The sequence below is a fragment of the Peromyscus maniculatus genome, chromosome 11 (genome assembly GCF_049852395.1).
Source record: "Peromyscus maniculatus bairdii isolate BWxNUB_F1_BW_parent chromosome 11, HU_Pman_BW_mat_3.1, whole genome shotgun sequence".
Classification (NCBI taxonomy): Eukaryota; Metazoa; Chordata; class Mammalia; order Rodentia; family Cricetidae; genus Peromyscus; species Peromyscus maniculatus.
In genome coordinates, this window is record NC_134862.1 from 8422149 (window position 1) to 8440117 (window position 17969).

The window sequence follows — 17969 nt, forward strand, 5'->3', positions numbered from 1 at the left end:
TTCCAAAAGGTTCAGAGAACAAATACACATCTTCAAGTATGTGATGCACAAGCAGGCGTAAAACAGATCTGCCAGGGCTAGCTGACAGACCCAAGTGCTCGCTCAACTGCTCTTCTGGCTTTTCTGTGAGTTTATAATTTTGCAAACAAAAAGAAAACAATACATTTCAATACAGAATGTCATAAGGGCCAGGCAAAAAGTGACAGGGATGCAACAGGGTTTTAGATTTGTTCTGTAGCAATGCAACCAAAGGATGAGGGTGTTGTGGGGTATTGGTTTACACTGTGTGAGGATGTGTCACTGTGACTGGTTTAATAAAAAGCTGAACGGCCAATAGCTGGGCAGGAGAGGACAGATGGGATTTCCAGGGAGAGAGAAGAAGAGATAAATCTAGAAACATGGAGATGCCAATGAGACATGGAACAAGTTGGACATACGGTACAGAGGAGAGGTACTGAACCATGTGGGAAAATGTAGATTAATAAAAGCAGGTTAATTAAGTTATAAGAGCTAGTTGAGAAAAAGTCTAAGCTAAAGGCCAGGCTTGCATACTTGTGTCATTACTGGGGGGCTGGTGGTCCCACAAAGGAGAGTCCCACAAGGAAGCCTACTACATGAAGGACAGGAGGGAGGGACATGGGCACCAGTCCTGACCCTATGCGACCTGGTGTCGCATGAGAGGTCATCATCTGTATAAACCTCTTCTTCTAATAAATCACAGCTCATTTATCTTCTCTTAAATCTCATGCTACATCCACCAAAGCTCAAATGCTGAATCCCTAAGCCCCAAGGCAGGGACAGGGACTCTAATTAAGGTTTGGAGCTGGGGCTGGAGAGATGGCTGAGAACCTGTACTGCTCTTAGAGAGGACCTGAGTTCAGATCCCAACACCCATGTCAGGCAGCTCACAACTGCCTGTAATCCCAGCATCATACGATCCAACAGCCTTATTTGGACTCCTCAGGCACCCGTACTCACACTCACACAAACATAAATAAAAATAAAAGTGAATCTTGTCATAAAGTTTGGGGCATGGAGCTTGATGGTGGAACAGTGAATGGCTGAGGTGACTGGCATTAGTGAGGCAGGGTGCTGCATATATTCCTGTAGGTGCAGAGTGCATGCCAAGTGTAGGGTGTTTCACATGCAGAGATCACTCCAAAGGCAGGTGTGAGGGCGGGGCTAGAGCTGGGGGGGGGAGGGGGAGGCTCATTACAGACGCATGAGGCCCCAGCCTTAATCTCTAGCTCTGCTAAAGAAAGAAAAGGAATCTGAAGGCAGATGTAGCTGTGGGGATTGTTTTCAGTGTTTAGTGGAGAATCCCCAGCCTATAAATCCTGTCTACTACAGGGAACTGAAAGTCACCCTGAAGTACAGGCCTCATTTTTCACATGATGGGAAATGGAGATAAACAAAAACATAAAACAGGAATAAGGAATAAGGATTTAAAGGACTATGGATCAAAACACTGTAACGGGACATGCCTGGGGCCATATAGTACAAGTGCCTACCAGATTCTGGGCAGAAATTTGAGGTGTAGTTTGTTGATACAATTTCATATTTTCCATTTGATTAAAAATTGTTTCACTCGTTTTATTTTTTATTAATTTTTAAAGTTTATGTGTATTTGTGTTTTGCCTTGCGTGTGTGTGTGTGTGTATGTGTGTGTGTGTGTGTGTGTGTGTGCATTTTGTGTGTGCCAAAACTCACATTATGGGCAGTTGTGAGCTGCCATGTGAGTGTTGGGAATCGAACTCAGGTTCTCTGCAAGAGCAGTAAGTGTTCCTAATTTCTATTTTTGAGATCGAGTCTCACTATGCAGTCTTGGCTGACCTGGAACTCACGTGGACATCAGGCTGGCCTTAAACTCTGAGGTCCACCTATCTCTGCTGAGTGCCGAGACTCAGGGAATGTGCACTGTAGGTTTTTCTCCTAGTTTTTTTTTTTTTCTTTTAATCTATACAGTCTTGATAACAGTTATTTAGAGAGCAGTCAGACACAGTCCCTCTTAAAGGCATTTCTTCCACAGTTAGGCTGCGCTGCTACTGCTACTGAGACTCAACCCAGGGGTGCCTGACTTTGGATAATGAACACCGTCTTTTGGTACATGGATGTATGTGTGTGTCTAACCAGGACTCTGTCTTTTGGTACATGGATGTATGTGTGTGTCTAACCAGGACTCTGTCTTTTGGTACATGGATGTATGTGTGTGTCTAACCAGGACTCTGTCTTTTGGTACATGGATGTATGTGTGTGTCTAACCAGGACTCTGTCTTCTGGTACATGGATGTATGTGTGTGTCTAACCAGGACTCTGTCTTCTGGTACATGGATGTATGTGTGTGTCTAACCAGGACTCTGTCTTCTGGTACATGGATGTATGTGTGTGTCTAACCAGGACTCTGTCTTTTGGTACATGGATGTATGTGTGTGTCTAACCAGGACTCTGTCTTTTGGTACATGGATGTATGTGTGTGTCTAACCAGGACTCTGTCTTTTGGTACATGGATGTATGTGTGTGTGTCTAACCAGGACTCTGTCTTTTGGTACATGGCTGTATGTGTGTGTCTAACCAGGATTCTGTCTTTTGGTACATGGCTGTATGTGTGTGTCTAACCAGGACTCTGTCTTTTGGTACATGGATGTATGTGTGTGTCTAACCAGGACTCTGTCTTTTGGTACATGGATGTATGTGTGTGTCTAACCAGGACTCTGTCTTTTGGTACATGGCTGTATGTGTGTGTCTAACCAGGACTCTGTCTTTTGGTACATGGGTGTATATGTTGTCTAACCAGGACTCTGTCTTTTGGTACATGGCTGTATGTGTGTGTCTAACCAGGACTCTGTCTTTTGGTACATGGATGTATGTGTGTGTCTAACCAGGACTCTGTCTTTTGGTACATGGATGTATGTGTGTGTCTAACCAGGACTCTGTCTTTTGGTACATGGATGTATGTGTGTGTGTCTAGCCAGGACTCTGTCTTCTGGTACATGGATGTATGTGTGTGTGTCTAACCAGGACTCTGTCTTTTGGTACATGGATGTATGTGTGTTGTCTAAGCAGGACTCCCAAGATTTGAGATATGCAAAGCATATCCACACCAATATTGTGAAGACACTCTAAGATACCAGTACAATAAATCATTTTCACTTATTTAAAACAATACAGCTGGCTGGGCAGTGGTGGCACACGCCTTTAATCCCAGCACTCAGGAGGCAGAGGCAGGCGGATCTCTGAGTTCAAGGCCAGCCTGGTCTACAGAGTGAGTTCCAGGACAGCCAGGGCCACTCAGAGAAACCCTGTCCTGAAAACCTAATAAATAAAACAATCCAGCTAAGGGTTTCTCAAAACCCACTGGATGTGGCAGGTGTGGGATCTCTGCAAATGACAATGTCCACCTCAGGCTAAGGAGACTCTGACTAAGTTGTGTCCAACAGTGATGCCAGAGACTAAGAACAATCACCCTCCTCCCAAGCACTTGCAGGAAGACTCAAAAGCAAACCCACACTACTGCCCTAACAGGGAGGCAGGCTCAAGAGCAGGAGGAACAACAGGGTCAGCCGCGCACGGCCAGGACATGTCTGTCCTCCAGGCTTTCTGGGTTGACCTAGAGAGCTCAGAGTTTGATATAGTCTCTTCAGATTGATACTCAATGCTATCTCTAATACCAAATACAAAAACAACTGAATTAATGTGTTCAGAATATGGGATTGTGCTGACATGTGATATTTAACCCTAGTTACTCCCGAATAAGGGGAACATCCCCAAACCCTAGAGACATCTCACACATTAACTTCCACTCTGGACTTGAACAAGGGAAGTGGAATCAGGGAGCGGTGCTACGTAAGAATAGACGGCCCCCAACTGTCCCACAGTTCAGGCAGTTCTAGGTGCTGTATACTATGTGCTTGCTAAGGGAGGTTCCCTTGGTGGACAACTTCAGAAATGAAAACCTGGGAAGAACAAGAAGAACTCTGAGATTCATCTGAATAGCTTTAAAGGGAACAAGAACATCACTTTCAAATTTCTACATTGGGATGTGAGCTTCTGAGCAGGGCAAAGCTGATGTTACTCCCACAGCACACAGCAGAGGGTCCTGGGCTGGTGAGGTGGTCCTTCTGCATCTCTGCTTTAACACTATCTAGTACTAATGCACAGCGAGGCCACCTCTGCTGTGAGGAAGGATGATGCCCTGCAGAGTCCTGCCAGCTACCACACTGTGGGGCCAGTGAGTGTCTCTCCTACATCTGGAGGATGATGTTCGCACCAGTTACAGAAATATACCATGTGCTATATGCTCGCTAATTGAGTTCCCCTAGCATCTACCCCGCCTAGTCCTGTGAGCCCGTCTTCCCTGTGAACCCGCCTTCCCTGTGAGCCTGTCTTCCCTGTGAGCCCGCCTTCCCTGTGAACCCGTCTTCCCTGTGAACCTGTCTTGTTGGGGTAGATGTTTGGACTTCTCCACAAACCAGACAGCAGGCAGTTGAGTGATAAGTGCTGTCACGCTAAATGGTGTGTCTGGCCTGCTCTGTCTCACAACCAAAGGACACTCAGTGCACACTATTCTGGTGCAGATCCAAGGCCACCCACAGGTCCACCATGAACACCCATCACCTGCCTGTCTCGTGTAAGCAGCTTAATGACAGATAAATAACCTCAGTAGGTACCATGTAATGTCACTGGCATTGCACACAGGACTTCTGCAGGAAACAAAAGACGCAGAAACAAGGCCGAAGGCCTGAGGGTGAGAGGTCAAGGCAAAAGCATTGAAATCTCCCTGAAGAACTGCTGTGGCCATTTTCGGCTTCTTTTAATTTTTGAGATTTCATTTTATGTGTATGAGTGTCTGTTCACATGTGTATCTGTGCACCACAGGGTAACAGATGGTTGTGAGCCACCATGAGGGTGCTGGGAATTGAACCCAGTCTTCTGCAAGAACAACCAACACTCTTAGCCATCTCTCCAGCCCCCGTGGCCGTTTATAACAGACTGTAAAGTAGGACTTGGCACACAGAAATCGCTGTGATTTCTCAGCCCAACATACAGGAGAGGGCAGAGCGGCCACTCATTTGCTGTGATAGTTTATAAAAGCTAGTGGATAGCTAATCTCTTAAATCCGAGTCAGAGCTCCCCAGAGGTAAGTCCGCCCACCTGACGCACACAGCACACACAGAACACCAGAATGCACCTTCCCGGGCTGCCGGTCTCTCCACTCACCTGGCTGTTGGGATCTCCTAGTAAGTTACATATATGTGGCACAATCTTGCTTAGTGTTAGCGTCTGGGCCCCAGAGCTGGAAATGAAAGGCATGAGTGAGAACAAAGGGCAGAAAGAGGCCGGCGCCCACATCTGCCCTTCTCCACCCCCAGCATTAGCCCCTTAAACCAAGGTTCCCTCCATCTACTCAAAACGGCTCCAAAGCATTCCACAGCCCATTTGCTGGCCTCAGGCCTCCATTGCCTGGCCCCGAAGACTACAACAGGGCCTGCGCCTTAGTGTCTCTCTTGCCTCAGACCCTCGCCCTGCTGGGTCGGGTCATACTTCCTGTTCTGCCAAACTCCAAGGCCCCAACCAAACTCTCCAGGGTCATCTCTGGAGCGGCTTTCAGACAGTCTGCTAATGTTGCTGCTGACAGGATGGCTGCAGGTGTCTGACTACACCGCTCTACTGGGGAACTCCAAGTCTGTCACTTTTCTTCCGGGTTTATTTCTGCGCATGTCTGTCTGTGTGCATGCCAGAAGAGGATGTCATATCCCCTGAAGTGAAATTTAAGGCCGTTGTGAGCCACCCGAGCAAGCGCTCTTAATCACCTCAGCGTCTCTCCAGCCTTCCCACCACGGCAGTGCTGAAGCCACAGACATCCTTTGTGAACACTCTATAAAAGAGCACAGACAACTCCGGAAATTATGTCAACAGTTTCTTTTAAAGACTAGAAATGGGGTGGATCAGTGGTTAAAAGCCCTGGCTCCTCTTCCAGAAGTCAGGGATTCTATACCAGCACCCACATGGCGGCTCACAACCATCTCTACTCCAGTTCCAGGGGATCTAACACCCTCTTCTAGCCTCCAAGGGCACCAGACACTCACGTGGTGCACAGGAGGACATGCAGGCAAAACTCCCAAAGATAATAAATAAATGGACAAACAATGAAAATAGCCCCCCCATCGTACTCTTACTGAAGGGAATTGAAAATTCACACTTCTGCAGAAACTTGCATACATACCCTAGCAATTTTCCTCCCGGGAGGCCCAAACCTGAAGTCACCCACATTTTCTTCAATGGATGAGTGACTAAATAAACTGGACTACATCTACAGTAGATATTCTATACCATATACTCTGTACTCCAGCATAGGTTCTATTCCAAAGGATTGTACTCCGCAGTGAAACAAACCGACTATCACCATCAGTGGCACACAGTGCAAGCTCCAGGAACTTAACTAAGTGGAAATCTAGACAGCAACCCTGGAAGGTCATAGGCTTGACACCACTTGAGTAACAGTTTGAAGTGGCAAGATCATAGAGATAAGAGTCCAGATTAGTGGCTGCCACAGGCTATAAAGTGTGTGGCAGAAGGGCAGTGGGTGGGACCTCATACACACATGAGGCCTGTGTGCAGCTGTGGAAATGTGGGCAAGCTCTGGGAGCAGGCCCCGTACTCCTCCAGGGTCCTGAAGGCCACACCATCCTGCGTGAAATCCTACTGTGGTCAGGGCGCGGGACCGCGCCACTTCCCAGTACATTTACAATTACCCATAGATCTAATTACTTCAGAATAAAGGGCAGTGGTGGCGGCTTTTGATCTGTTTTGTTTTTAAAGCTTTAGCCAAGGGGCTGGAAATGTAATTCAGATTACATTTGACATTTCTAGCACCCCTAGAGCCAAATAAACAGGACACATGTTGGCCTGTGCCGAATATCTCAACTCTTGAAGAGTAGAGGCAGGAGGATCAGAAGTTCAAGATATACTCAATTACAAAGTAAGTTCAAGACCAGAGGACTACATGAGACCCTATCTTAAAAAAAAAGAAAAAAAAAAAGCTGGGGTGGTGGTGGCGCATGCCTTTAATCCCAGCACTCGGGAGGCAGAGGCAGGTGGCTCTCTGTGAGTTCCAGGCCAGCCAGAGCTATAGAACTGTTACACAGAGAAACCCTGTCTCAAAAACAAAACAAAACAACAACAACAACAACAAAAGCATGAGCCAAGCAGTCTGCAGGTTCCCCCTGACTTACGCATTGAGTGTTGCAATAAGGCAGAGGCAGATGCCCTCTCTCGTGCGGAAGTTCTTGTGTTTGAAGCCTCCGAGCATTCTGTCCCACACGTACTGCGGGTGACAAGGAACAGGTCAGAGGGTAGGAATGCTGCAGCCTTCACAGAATAAGAGCCTCTTTACAGGAACCAAACTGGCCCCGTCCCCACCGGCCCCAGGGTCCTCTCACAATCACACTCAAGCAGACAGGGAACTACTTTATCAAACACGTGCAGTTACAGTGTGAAAAGCAGGTGCGCTTATGTAACACTACTGGATTCTCCCCACACTCCTGAGGAGGTGTAACTACCCCATTTTAGGACTGAGAACAGGACAGCCCAAATGACAGCAGGCACACACACTGCTTTCTGTCTGGAACAGCTCTCCTCACCGAGGCTCACCCAAAGTCCCCCGGGAAACTGCTGCTGGCTGCCTTGCTGCACCCCCCAACCATGATCAGTGGGACCCTGGGAGGCAGGGCTGGGCCCATCCATTCTAGTAAGGCCCTAAGTGTCATAGAGGGACCAGGCCCCCGCCAGGCCTGCTGGCTCCTCAGATACCACCAGCTGCTGCTCCTTTCCGGACAAAGGGAGAGCCAGTCCCATAAATGAGCTAAAGGGCGTTAACAGATTAATCAAATGATACATTTTCTAGTTCTATATTTAAATCTCCCATATGAGGAGGGACTGTGGGCCATAAGAATGTTTATCGATGTCCTGGCTAGTTTTCAGTTCAATTTACACAAGCTAGAGTCATCAGAGAGCAAAGAGCCTCAGTTGAGAAAATGCCTCCCTAAGATCCAGCTACAAGGCATTTACTTAGTTATTGATGGGGCGGACCCAGCCCATTGTGGGTGGGGCCATCCCTGGACTGGTGGTCCCCGATTCTATAAGAAGGCAGACTGAGCAAGCTGTGAGAAGCAGCCAGTAAACATCACCCCTCCATGGCCTCTGCATCAGCTCCTGCCTCCAGGATCCTGCCTGCTTGCGTTCCTGTCCTGACTTCCTTCAATGATGAACAGTGATGTGGAAGTGTAAGCTGAATAAACCCTTTCCTACCCAACTTGCTTTTTGGTCATGGTGTTTTGTTGAAGCAACAGAAAACCTAACTAAGACCATCTCCAACCCATCAGCTTAAAAGAAATAAGCCCAGGGAGTTGCATGAACACTGTCTGTGCACACAGGCATGGTTCTCTTGTCCTACCTGGGGGTTAGCAGCTTGATCCATGATCTTTAGCAGCAGGGTCTGGTCTTGCTCCCTCACGGAGTCCTTAGCATCTCCCAGTCTGTCTATTAGACTTGGCAACACTGGAAACCAAAATGGAAATGATTAAATGAAAACAGATCTAGGGATCTGAGCTCAGCTACTGCTCATCTGCAAGAAGCTGGCCTAATTAAGGAATTCTAAAGCCTATTCCATGGGTAGCTATTCCAAAGCCACCCATCCTGGGTCAGACTTCCACTCTCCTTGCCCAAGTGCATTCCATAACCACAGACATTGGCAAGACCTCGTACTTGGGCGGACTGTCTCTGCCCCAGCTTCCCTCCCGCCAGTCCCAACATATGTGGAACCCGACGAAATATTAAATAGAGGCCCTGGCAGGCAAGGGTGACCCAAAAGGAACCTGAAGGAAGGAAAGAGCTGGGTAAGTACTACATGCCTAAAATCTTAGCACTTGGGCCATGGAGAAAGGAGGATCGGGTCATAAGGTCATCCTTTGCTGTGTGGAAGGTTCAAGGCCAGCCAAGGCTATATGGCACCCAGGAGGGAGGGAGGGAGAGAGGGAAAGAAGGAACTTAAAGTAGGAGGACTCTCAAGGACCTATCCTTCCCTGAGTTAATTGTTGATGGGAGAGGGAGATGTTTTCATCAGTGGTTACACTACGGATAAAGGCCCATTACCCTAAAACAACCCTTCACCTACGCTTGTGTAAGCAGCCCGAATCAAACTCAGCGGTCATGGGAGAAAGAAAACAAAACAAAAAAAACATGAAAGCAGAAGAGGGACTGGGTAGGAAAGGAAAGACATCAGCAGGAAGTGGGGGGGACAGAAGGCAAGAGTGAGTATATGATCAAAATACACTATTTAATGTGTAAAATGCAATGCTATATAATGACATGTGCTAATAAAAACGTTAAACAGGGCTAGAGAGATGGCTCAGTGGTTAGGAGCACTGGATGCTCTTTCAGAGGACCCGGGTTCAATTCCCAGCACCCACATGGCAGCTCATAACTGTCTGTAACTCCAGTTCCAGATGATCTAACACCCTCACACAGATGCACATGCAGGCAAAATACCAACGCACATAAAATAAAAATTTTAAAAGTTAAAAAAAAAAAAAAAAACATTAAACAGGCCCTGTCTGGGGGCAAAGGGGATCAACACGTTTTACTGACATTGGGTTCATTTTACTTATAGCACACATAAGACACACACCACATTTATACACTGCAGCATGGGCCAGCCCAGCCCACCCATTCCTAGCCCAAGCCTGTTAGGCCTCCCTTTTGTGAGAATCCATGAGAATCCTCCTACATTGAGCTAATGTAGGAGGGAAATGGAAAATGGTTCAAACACCAAATTCCTAGCAGTAAGCTTTTGTATGGTCCCACCATCTTTCTCAATGAGCACACTGACCCAAAGCTACAGAAAAGGAAAAGACAAACACTGATGATGAACGCCACTGGGAAATGCCAGCTAACATTGTGGCTCAATGGTTAGAGTCCTTGACTGGCACGCAGAGCCCACACAAAACAGAAAGAAGAAAGGGAAGAGGAATGGAGAGATTCTCTACAGAAACAGTAGAATAAACAGAACTGCTTAGTGTTTACATTGCCACCATGAAGCACCTTGGTTTAGTGACCTTTAAACCATGGGAAAAGGCAACTGGCTCCTTTTTTTTGTAGGACTTTTCACAGAAAACTGTCTCTCAGAGGAAGGGCTGGGGACAGCATGTACTGGCTGGCATCAAATCTGATGGTTAATCTGGCACAAAGTCCTCAACTGGCAGTATTTTATACGCGAAGATCACAGCAGGAAGGAGTATTTCAGGATTAGAGGGAAAAGTGATGTGGGGTGAGTCCGGAGTGGGAGGGAGGCTGGGAGTCTGCAGTTCGCGGCTTACCGGTGCCGATTTGCGCCTTGAACCGGTCCTGCAGCCTCGTCACCAGCGCAGACAGGATGTCCATGCCCAGGAGAACCACCTGCAACGGGAAACAGGCACGGCGTCAGCGGTGCAGAGAGGTAGCGCCGGCATATCTGGTCCCCGCGGTCCCAGAGCCCGGGGCGCCTAATGACTGGGAAGCCTGGGCTGGCTGGCCAGGAAAGGATGCTAGGCACGGAAAAACCGGTTACAGAAACTCGCCAAGGCGAAACTCCATTGCAATAGAAGCAGCCCAGCCCACAGAAGCCCATCACGGCCCCGCCCCGCCCCGCCCCAGAGTTGCGCATGCAAATTAACCGGGTCGCAGTACTAAGCCTCCCTCCGGCCCCGCCCAGAGAGGCACGTATGCAAATTTTCAGACGTGTGGCGCGCGGCCTTCTGGGTAAAGCCAAGCAGGCGTCTGAAAGCCCCTCAGGAGTTTCAAGAAAGCAGAGAGGGTACTCGGCGTCAGAGCTGCACTTGCAGAAAATACTGGCCACCGCGCGGGCTGGGTCAGGACCACCGCGGTGATCACCGCAAGCCTACCCGGGCCTGGAGCTTCCTGGCCGCTGGGCGCGCGTGGTTGCGAGCAACCATCCTTTTCTTGGGGTTGCGCTACTGTCCAATGAACGCATAGTGAGGGCAGTACTGCTAACGCCTGACAACACACCTGCATCGGTTAGAGCTCTGCTTTACCTTGGTGCAATTTTTGGAAACCACAAAACCTCTTTTCCTCGCCTGAGCGTTCAAAGACAGTTTAGGCAGCGTAGCCCTTCCGGACTTCTCCCGTGCTCCGGTAGAGGGCAGCCGTGACCACTGCAAGACCATTTCCCAAACTTTCCCATCATAGCCGAGAAACTGGCTTCCGTATCTTAGTTCATGTCCGGTTTCCAAACAGATCCACTTAGGTCAAATACCAAACCAGCCGTGGGAGAAGTTAGATACTCGTTGAGGCCCACTCTATATAGTTCCGGAGTGGCCTGGAACTTAGTGTGTAGCTCATGCTAACCTCAGACTCACAGCTCCCTGACTACTGGAAATAAGGGAGTGTGCCCCACCCCTAGCCTTTAAAATAGGTTCATGAGCATCTTCCTTTTAAAGAATTTTTAGTTCAAATTACTGGTTTTATTTTTGAACCAGGGCATTTTAGTTTTCCTAGTTTGGCACACTAGGGAAGGGAGTTGACTTTACAGTATAGAAACTGATAAACCACCTTATCCAGGTGACCAAGGTTCACATGAACAATGCTAAGTCATGCTGGTGATGTAAACTTAATATAATGTAATATACACTTCACCTCTGTGACAGTCTCTCCAAGCCTATAAGCCATGAGTAATCCCAAGAAAAACATGAGGGAAACTCAAAACACCTGACCAGTATGCCACTGTTAGGATCAAAACCAAGGATATCTGAGAAATTGCCCCAGGTAAGGACAAGGACAGCCAAGGAGGGAAACTGCATGTAACAGGTATCCTGGATAGAATTCCTGAGAGGAGTGGGGGACTCTTCCTGGGGAAAAGCTACAGAGGTCGGATTTGACCACAGGTAAGAAGATGATAACTTTGTAGCAAGTGGTCCCCTTCTCGTAGTAGGGCCACCATCCCCTGGGAAAAGGAACCCAGACAGTAAGAACAACTTTCTGTAGCCTTTTGATTTGCCTGGAAAGAGGAAAATTACATGCCAAATACGGTTTTTTTGAAAGAACCAAACAATGAAGGGACCAAGTTAAGAGCCAATGAATGGGCTCTATTTAAAGAGCCCTGTACAGAGCAAGGGGAACTAAAGAGGAGGGAATCGGGGGATAAACACAGCACACGAGGTGATGGGCTAGAGCACTCCAAAGCGCAGGTGCACAGCAGAGGAGCAGACCGATGCTCAGACACAGCCAAGGCTGACATTCTCTAGGCAGCGACTGCAGGGAGGAGGGAGAGAGGGAAGGGGAGGGAAGAAGTGACGGCACAAAGGAATAAGAACTGATGGAGTATAACAGAGTGTCAGTGTGGGAAATGTCTGCAGAAAATCAAATAGAATTTAACTGTATGCTCCAACAATTCGACTTCTGGACATAAAGGCACAGGAGGTAAAGTGCAGTCAGGGTCAACATCTGTGGCGTCATTTCTACAAGTACCATAACAGATGAGTGGACGCTCAACACATGGTCTTATCCACAGAACGCAGTCCTAACATGAGTCAGCACACTCGTCTCCTACCTTCCTTATCCACAACTGTGCTTTCTGCGACACATAATAAACTCCTGAAATAAAAAATTTATACAATTAAAACTGTGTGCTGTTCTGAGCAGCACAATAAAATCTCAGTCCCACTGAGAATGAGAATCATCCCTTTGGCATCCAGGATCCAATGATGCCCTCCATGAGTCACCTGGCAGTCCTCCTGGCTGGTCTGCTGGGATCCGAGTGTGCTAAGGAAGCCCGTAGCTACTTAAAAATGTTCCCCAAGCACTGAGAATTTGGATATGCCAAAGAGAAAAGTATTGGGATTACAGGGGCATAGTTTACACACTATGATTTCATAGCTCCACCCTGGCTTCCCTTCAGTGAGGACTTCACAGCCTGGTGAACATATGGAGAAATACAAATGCACAGAACGCCCTCCTACTGGACACCGGGACTGACTACAGAAGAGAAGGAACGAAGGCAGGTGCCACTAGTTCCCGTGCAGACTGAGTGACAACAAACAGAATTCACCCCGGCCAGGAAGGACCCAAGCATCTGGGGCACTTTCCTGACACAGCAAGCTCCAAAGAGCAGTGGGGAGGGTGCTATTTTTACACAAACACCCTTGGGTCACTGCAGGATCTGGAGGGACTAAAAAGAGAATGCCTCCTGTAACCCGCCAAAGACAAGCAATACAGCGGCAGCAAGGAGCTCCGTGATCCTGGGGTAGGAGAAAACCCAAGCCAGAGAAGCACAAACGTCAGGACTAGACTGATAACCGGACCACACTTGACTCGCTAGGGCACTTTAGAAGAGGCAAAGCAGCACAAACCCATCTCGAGATTATCCAAGGCCATGAGTTTACAAACCACCCAAGCCTTCTGACTGTCAAGGCCGTTTTCAGTGCAGCCCCACCACATTACACACTGGCCTGGTGCTCTCAGGCTTGCTCACCTCTCCCCAGCTAGAAGAAGACCTTGGACAAGTCACAACACCTCCCGCCAACACCACATTGACCTCCAAAGTCGCCCGACTCTCTGGTGCCCTGATAATGCCAGGTCCTGGAAAAGCACACAGGCTCCCTAAGCCCAGACTCACTGGGGGACAGGGAACACCAGACTCAGCCATTGACTGCCAACCGTCCCATCTCCGCGTTTGAAAAGCACCACCTAACAATATATCCACTCCACAGAGCACTCAGGAGGGCTAGCAAGCTTCATCAATATGCCTGGTACACAGTAGGTACCCATAAGGACCCCGCCTCTTCATCAGGAAAACGTGTTAGGGCCAGGTTGGTAAAGTGCTTGCAATCAAGTGTGAGGACCCAGTGTCCATCCCCAGAACCCACAGAAGAGTCAGATGTGGTGGCATGTGCCAGTAATCCTCATGTTGGGGAGGCAGAGACAGGAGGATCCCCAGGTCTCACTGACCATGTGGTAGTATTATCAGTGCGCCATCATCTCCAGACATAAAATCAAAGAGGGCATGATGGCACACGCCTTTAATCCCAGCAGAGGCAGGCGGTTCTACTGAGTTTGAGGACAGCTTGCTCTACATAGTGAATTCCAGAACAGCCAGGACTACATAGAAAGACACTACCTCAAAAATAAATAAACAAATAAATTAAACTTAATAATAATAAAAATAAAAGTGGAGAATGATTGATGAAGACATCTGACCTCTGGCTTCCACATGCATTCAAGCACACAGTGACACACAGACACACAGACACAGACACAGACACACACACACACACACACACACACACACACACACACACACACAAAGTCAGACAAAGTAAAGAAACAAAGTCATGAAATGCAAAGAAAAGGCAAGCCTGCCTAAAAGCACAGCACCGATGACGATGACCGGTAACACTGGCAGTCACCCTGGACACATCAGGCATGCCCACACATAGTCTCCACTGAGAATGCTATGGAAACCTCCCCAGCCAACAGATCTACAGCCCATTCTCAGTGGACCGGCATCCTACTGCAGCTAGCTTTCATGTTACTGGCCCAGTCCTCCAAACACAAACAAGTGGACACACATGTCCACGTGTGTGCTGCTCTTAGGACATACGAGCCCATATGTGTGCTGCTTTCTCTTAGGATCACATGATCACATGTCCACACGTGTGCTGCTCCCTCTTAGCACCAGTGTTATTAGGATATCTGCAGGCATAAAGATACTCTTCCTTCTATGGTAAAACTGTCACAGAACGCAGCAGCTGTCCTTGAGAATCGGTACATGCTGCTGTATCTACACATTGTTTAGTGTTGCTTCCATTGTTCAGCTGCAGCCTGGTATCAACTAAAGAGAAATTAATTAGCACTCTACACTGTGCTCACTTCCGATTCCCAGATTAAGAGCACAATGCAAACCCAAGAAGGGAAAAAAATTAAGTTTGGAAGCATCGGGAATCAACGATAGGACCAGTCTCGTAGAGCCGTCCTAAGAGCAGTCACCTAGGGAGTTCCTGGACATTCATGGTCACACTAATGCCACTGGACTGGCTCTTAATTAAATCCTTGTCTGGAATACAATCTGGAGAAGTCCCAGGACTTGTTATCAGCTAATGGCCAGTTGCTGCCCTTAAACAGAGATGTAAGTATTAGAAAGGGACTTAGGACACTGCACTTTTCACAGGAGGCAACACTGGCCTCAAAAGGCTAGCTAGGGGTCAGGTGAACTCACAGTGCTGGGCAGAGTTAGAGCCTGTGTTTGGAAGTCAGGCCTGCCCAGTACAACACATCAATACTAGGAAGTATTCTGGGACGACCTAGTCCAATACGGTAATTATGGCCACATGTAGGGGGCCTTTGCTCCTCCACACCCACTGGCTGGAGTTTGCTGGCACAGACTTGCAATCCCAGAGCCGGAGAGACAGACAGGCAGATGACTAGGGCTTCCTGGCCAGCCAATCTGGCCTCATTGGTGAGACCCAGGTCCCAGTGAGAGACCCTGGCGGAAAAAAGGGGGGGGGGACAACAAGGTAGACAAGGTGGCCTGCTTCTGAGGGATGATACCCAAGACTGTTATCTGGCTGCCATATGCATATGTGCACACACTCATCCATACTCATGTACATACATGCACACATATACACACAGAAATGTAAAAGAATGTGAATGGGAACCAGAACCAGAAGTTTTCATTTGGTAAATGTTATTTGGTGTAACTTTCTCTACAACCGACTGCCACTCTGGCTACCCCGCAGCACTGCTGGCTGTGATTAATTAATTAATTAATTAATTAATTAATTAATTAATAAACTTAAAGGAGCAAGGAGAAAGGAGGCAGGCCGTGGAAGGGGCACAGGGCAGCCAAGACACAGGGCAGTGCTCGAGCTAGTCCCACACCAGCCTGGGGAAAGCGGCCGGATTGAAGGCACTGGTAGTCTAGTCTAGGGAGCTACAGCCAAATGAGATGGAACAGAACGTGGTATTCCACACGATGAACACCGTTTAACAACGGAAGAGAAGCCAGTGGCACACACCTCACCTCAGATGCACTAGAAAAGATGAGGCCCGGTGAGAAAACAAGACACCAAGGATAAATCTGCATACTGGATAAATCTGCTCACAAGAAACTTCCAGAAACAGAAAAGAGACAAACGGTTTCCCTAGGGCTGCAGTTCAGAATGGGGAATGACCACGAACAGGCAGGAGGGATCTTATGGGGATGGAGAATGCCCGAAAATGGATTCTGATGATAGCTCTACAGATCTGGAGAGAATAAGTGAACAGTACATGTGGGCAAATTTTAGGTATCTCAATAAAAAAAAAAATTTTTTTTTTAAGGCGAAAGCTATTATTAGGCTTAAAAGAATTCTTCAACCTTTCTGGCAATGAGACCAAGGCAGGACTCCAGCTGCTGCAGAAGGAAGGCAGCAGGTCCAACGGGTCGGGAAGTGGAGCTATGGGCACAGGGCAATACCTTTGTCTAGACCAAGTCCCAAGAGGCAGTACAGAGCTTAGAGCTCACGGTGTCCACACCCTCACACATACACACTCACACACACACTCACACACACACCCTCACACACACACTCACAGAGCTTAGAGCTCACGGTGTCCACACCCTCACACACACACTCACACACACACTCACAAACACACTCACGCAATTCAGAAAGCTGGGTTCCAGCCTCCTACAGTGCACTGCTTTCTTGGTGGTAAACAGTTCTCCAAAATTCTGCAAAATGTATTCATGTGACTTGCAAATTGATTCTTTCTCTAAACAGAACACAAGCTCCATGAAAATAGAATTTTTTTTTAAAAGATTTATTTATTTATTATGTATACAGTGTTCTGTCTGCATGAATGCCTGCAGACCAGAAGAGGGCACCAGATCTCATTACAGATGGTTGTGAGCCACCACGTGGTTGCTGGGAATTGAACTCAGGATGTCAGGTGTTCTTAACTTCTGAGACATCTCTCCATCCTGAACATAGAAATTTTTACTTAGTTACTCACTGTCTAGAACCTTATCCGCTGAATAGATTCCCTGTTGTTCCTTGGAAAAACATCTTTCTCTTGAATTCAAAGTCAAGATAAATATGAATACTTCCTGACATACATCCTTCTGTCCATATTTCATTCATTAAAATACAATTACATCACTTTCCCCCATCCCTGTTCTCCCTTAATTCCTCCCCCGGCCCCTCTCTCCATAGTTATTATAATTATGCATGAGGAGGAAGTAGCACATTCATGGAGGTCAAAGGACAACTCTGTGCATCAGTTCTCTCCTTCTTTTTACGAGGGTTGCAGAGATGGAAACAGAGCCCCAGGCTCCAAGCACCGCGGACTTTACCGTGTAAGCCGCCTCTCCCACAGCTTCTGCACTTCTTCTCGTAGGAACAAAGAACGATGGGATGGGCTCTCGTGTGAGAAACCCTGCACTACATCTGCATCCTAACTCTTTATGTTTGGTTTGGTTTTGTGAGACAGGGTTTCTCTGTGTAGCTTTGGAGCCTGTCCTGGGACTCGCTTTACAGACCAGGCTGGCCTCGAACTCACAGAGATCCACCTGCCTCTGCCTTCCGAGTGCTGGGATTAGAGGCGTGCGCCACCGCCGCCACTACTCGACTACATCCTAATTCTAGGTCTGCCATCAAATGCCCCCAAGCACACCACTTCCACCTTTGCCTCCCTGACTACAGAACTCCAAGTGGTCTTCGGGGCTCTAAGAGCTCCGCGGCTGGAGCTCTCCTGCTCATCCTGTTCTGTAGTCTACACTGAAATGGCAGTGGCGGCCTCAGACTTCCACCTATGGCCTCCTCAGAGTTCATCACAGACCTAGGATATAAGTTCTACTCATGTCTTAAGGTGGTTGACAGTTTAAATCAGAAGCCTCTAACACATCTGATCATATATCCTGATTAGAATTCCTAATG

General features: G+C 47.9%; 1 protein-coding gene and 1 non-coding gene across 12 annotated transcripts in view; one reads left to right on the plus strand and one right to left on the minus strand.

Annotated features, from left to right (window-relative positions):
- Nucleotides 1-17969, minus strand: part of Clasp1 (cytoplasmic linker associated protein 1) — a 231372-nt gene that overhangs the window by 143941 nt on the left and 69462 nt on the right. For all 11 annotated transcript variants that reach the window (XM_076547178.1, XM_076547174.1, XM_076547176.1 and 8 more), the window contains exons 3-6: nucleotides 10374-10452; nucleotides 8453-8556; nucleotides 7233-7324; nucleotides 5218-5293 (exon numbers count right to left, since the gene is read on the minus strand). In XM_076547178.1, coding sequence (XP_076403293.1) covers nucleotides 5218-5293; nucleotides 7233-7324; nucleotides 8453-8556; nucleotides 10374-10452 — 351 coding nt within the window. The remainder of the gene's footprint in view (nucleotides 1-5217; nucleotides 5294-7232; nucleotides 7325-8452; nucleotides 8557-10373; nucleotides 10453-17969) is intronic.
- Nucleotides 10984-11108, plus strand: LOC121821448 (U4atac minor spliceosomal RNA). The gene has a single exon (XR_006062280.1). It is a non-coding gene; the product is annotated as a U4atac minor spliceosomal RNA (small nuclear RNA).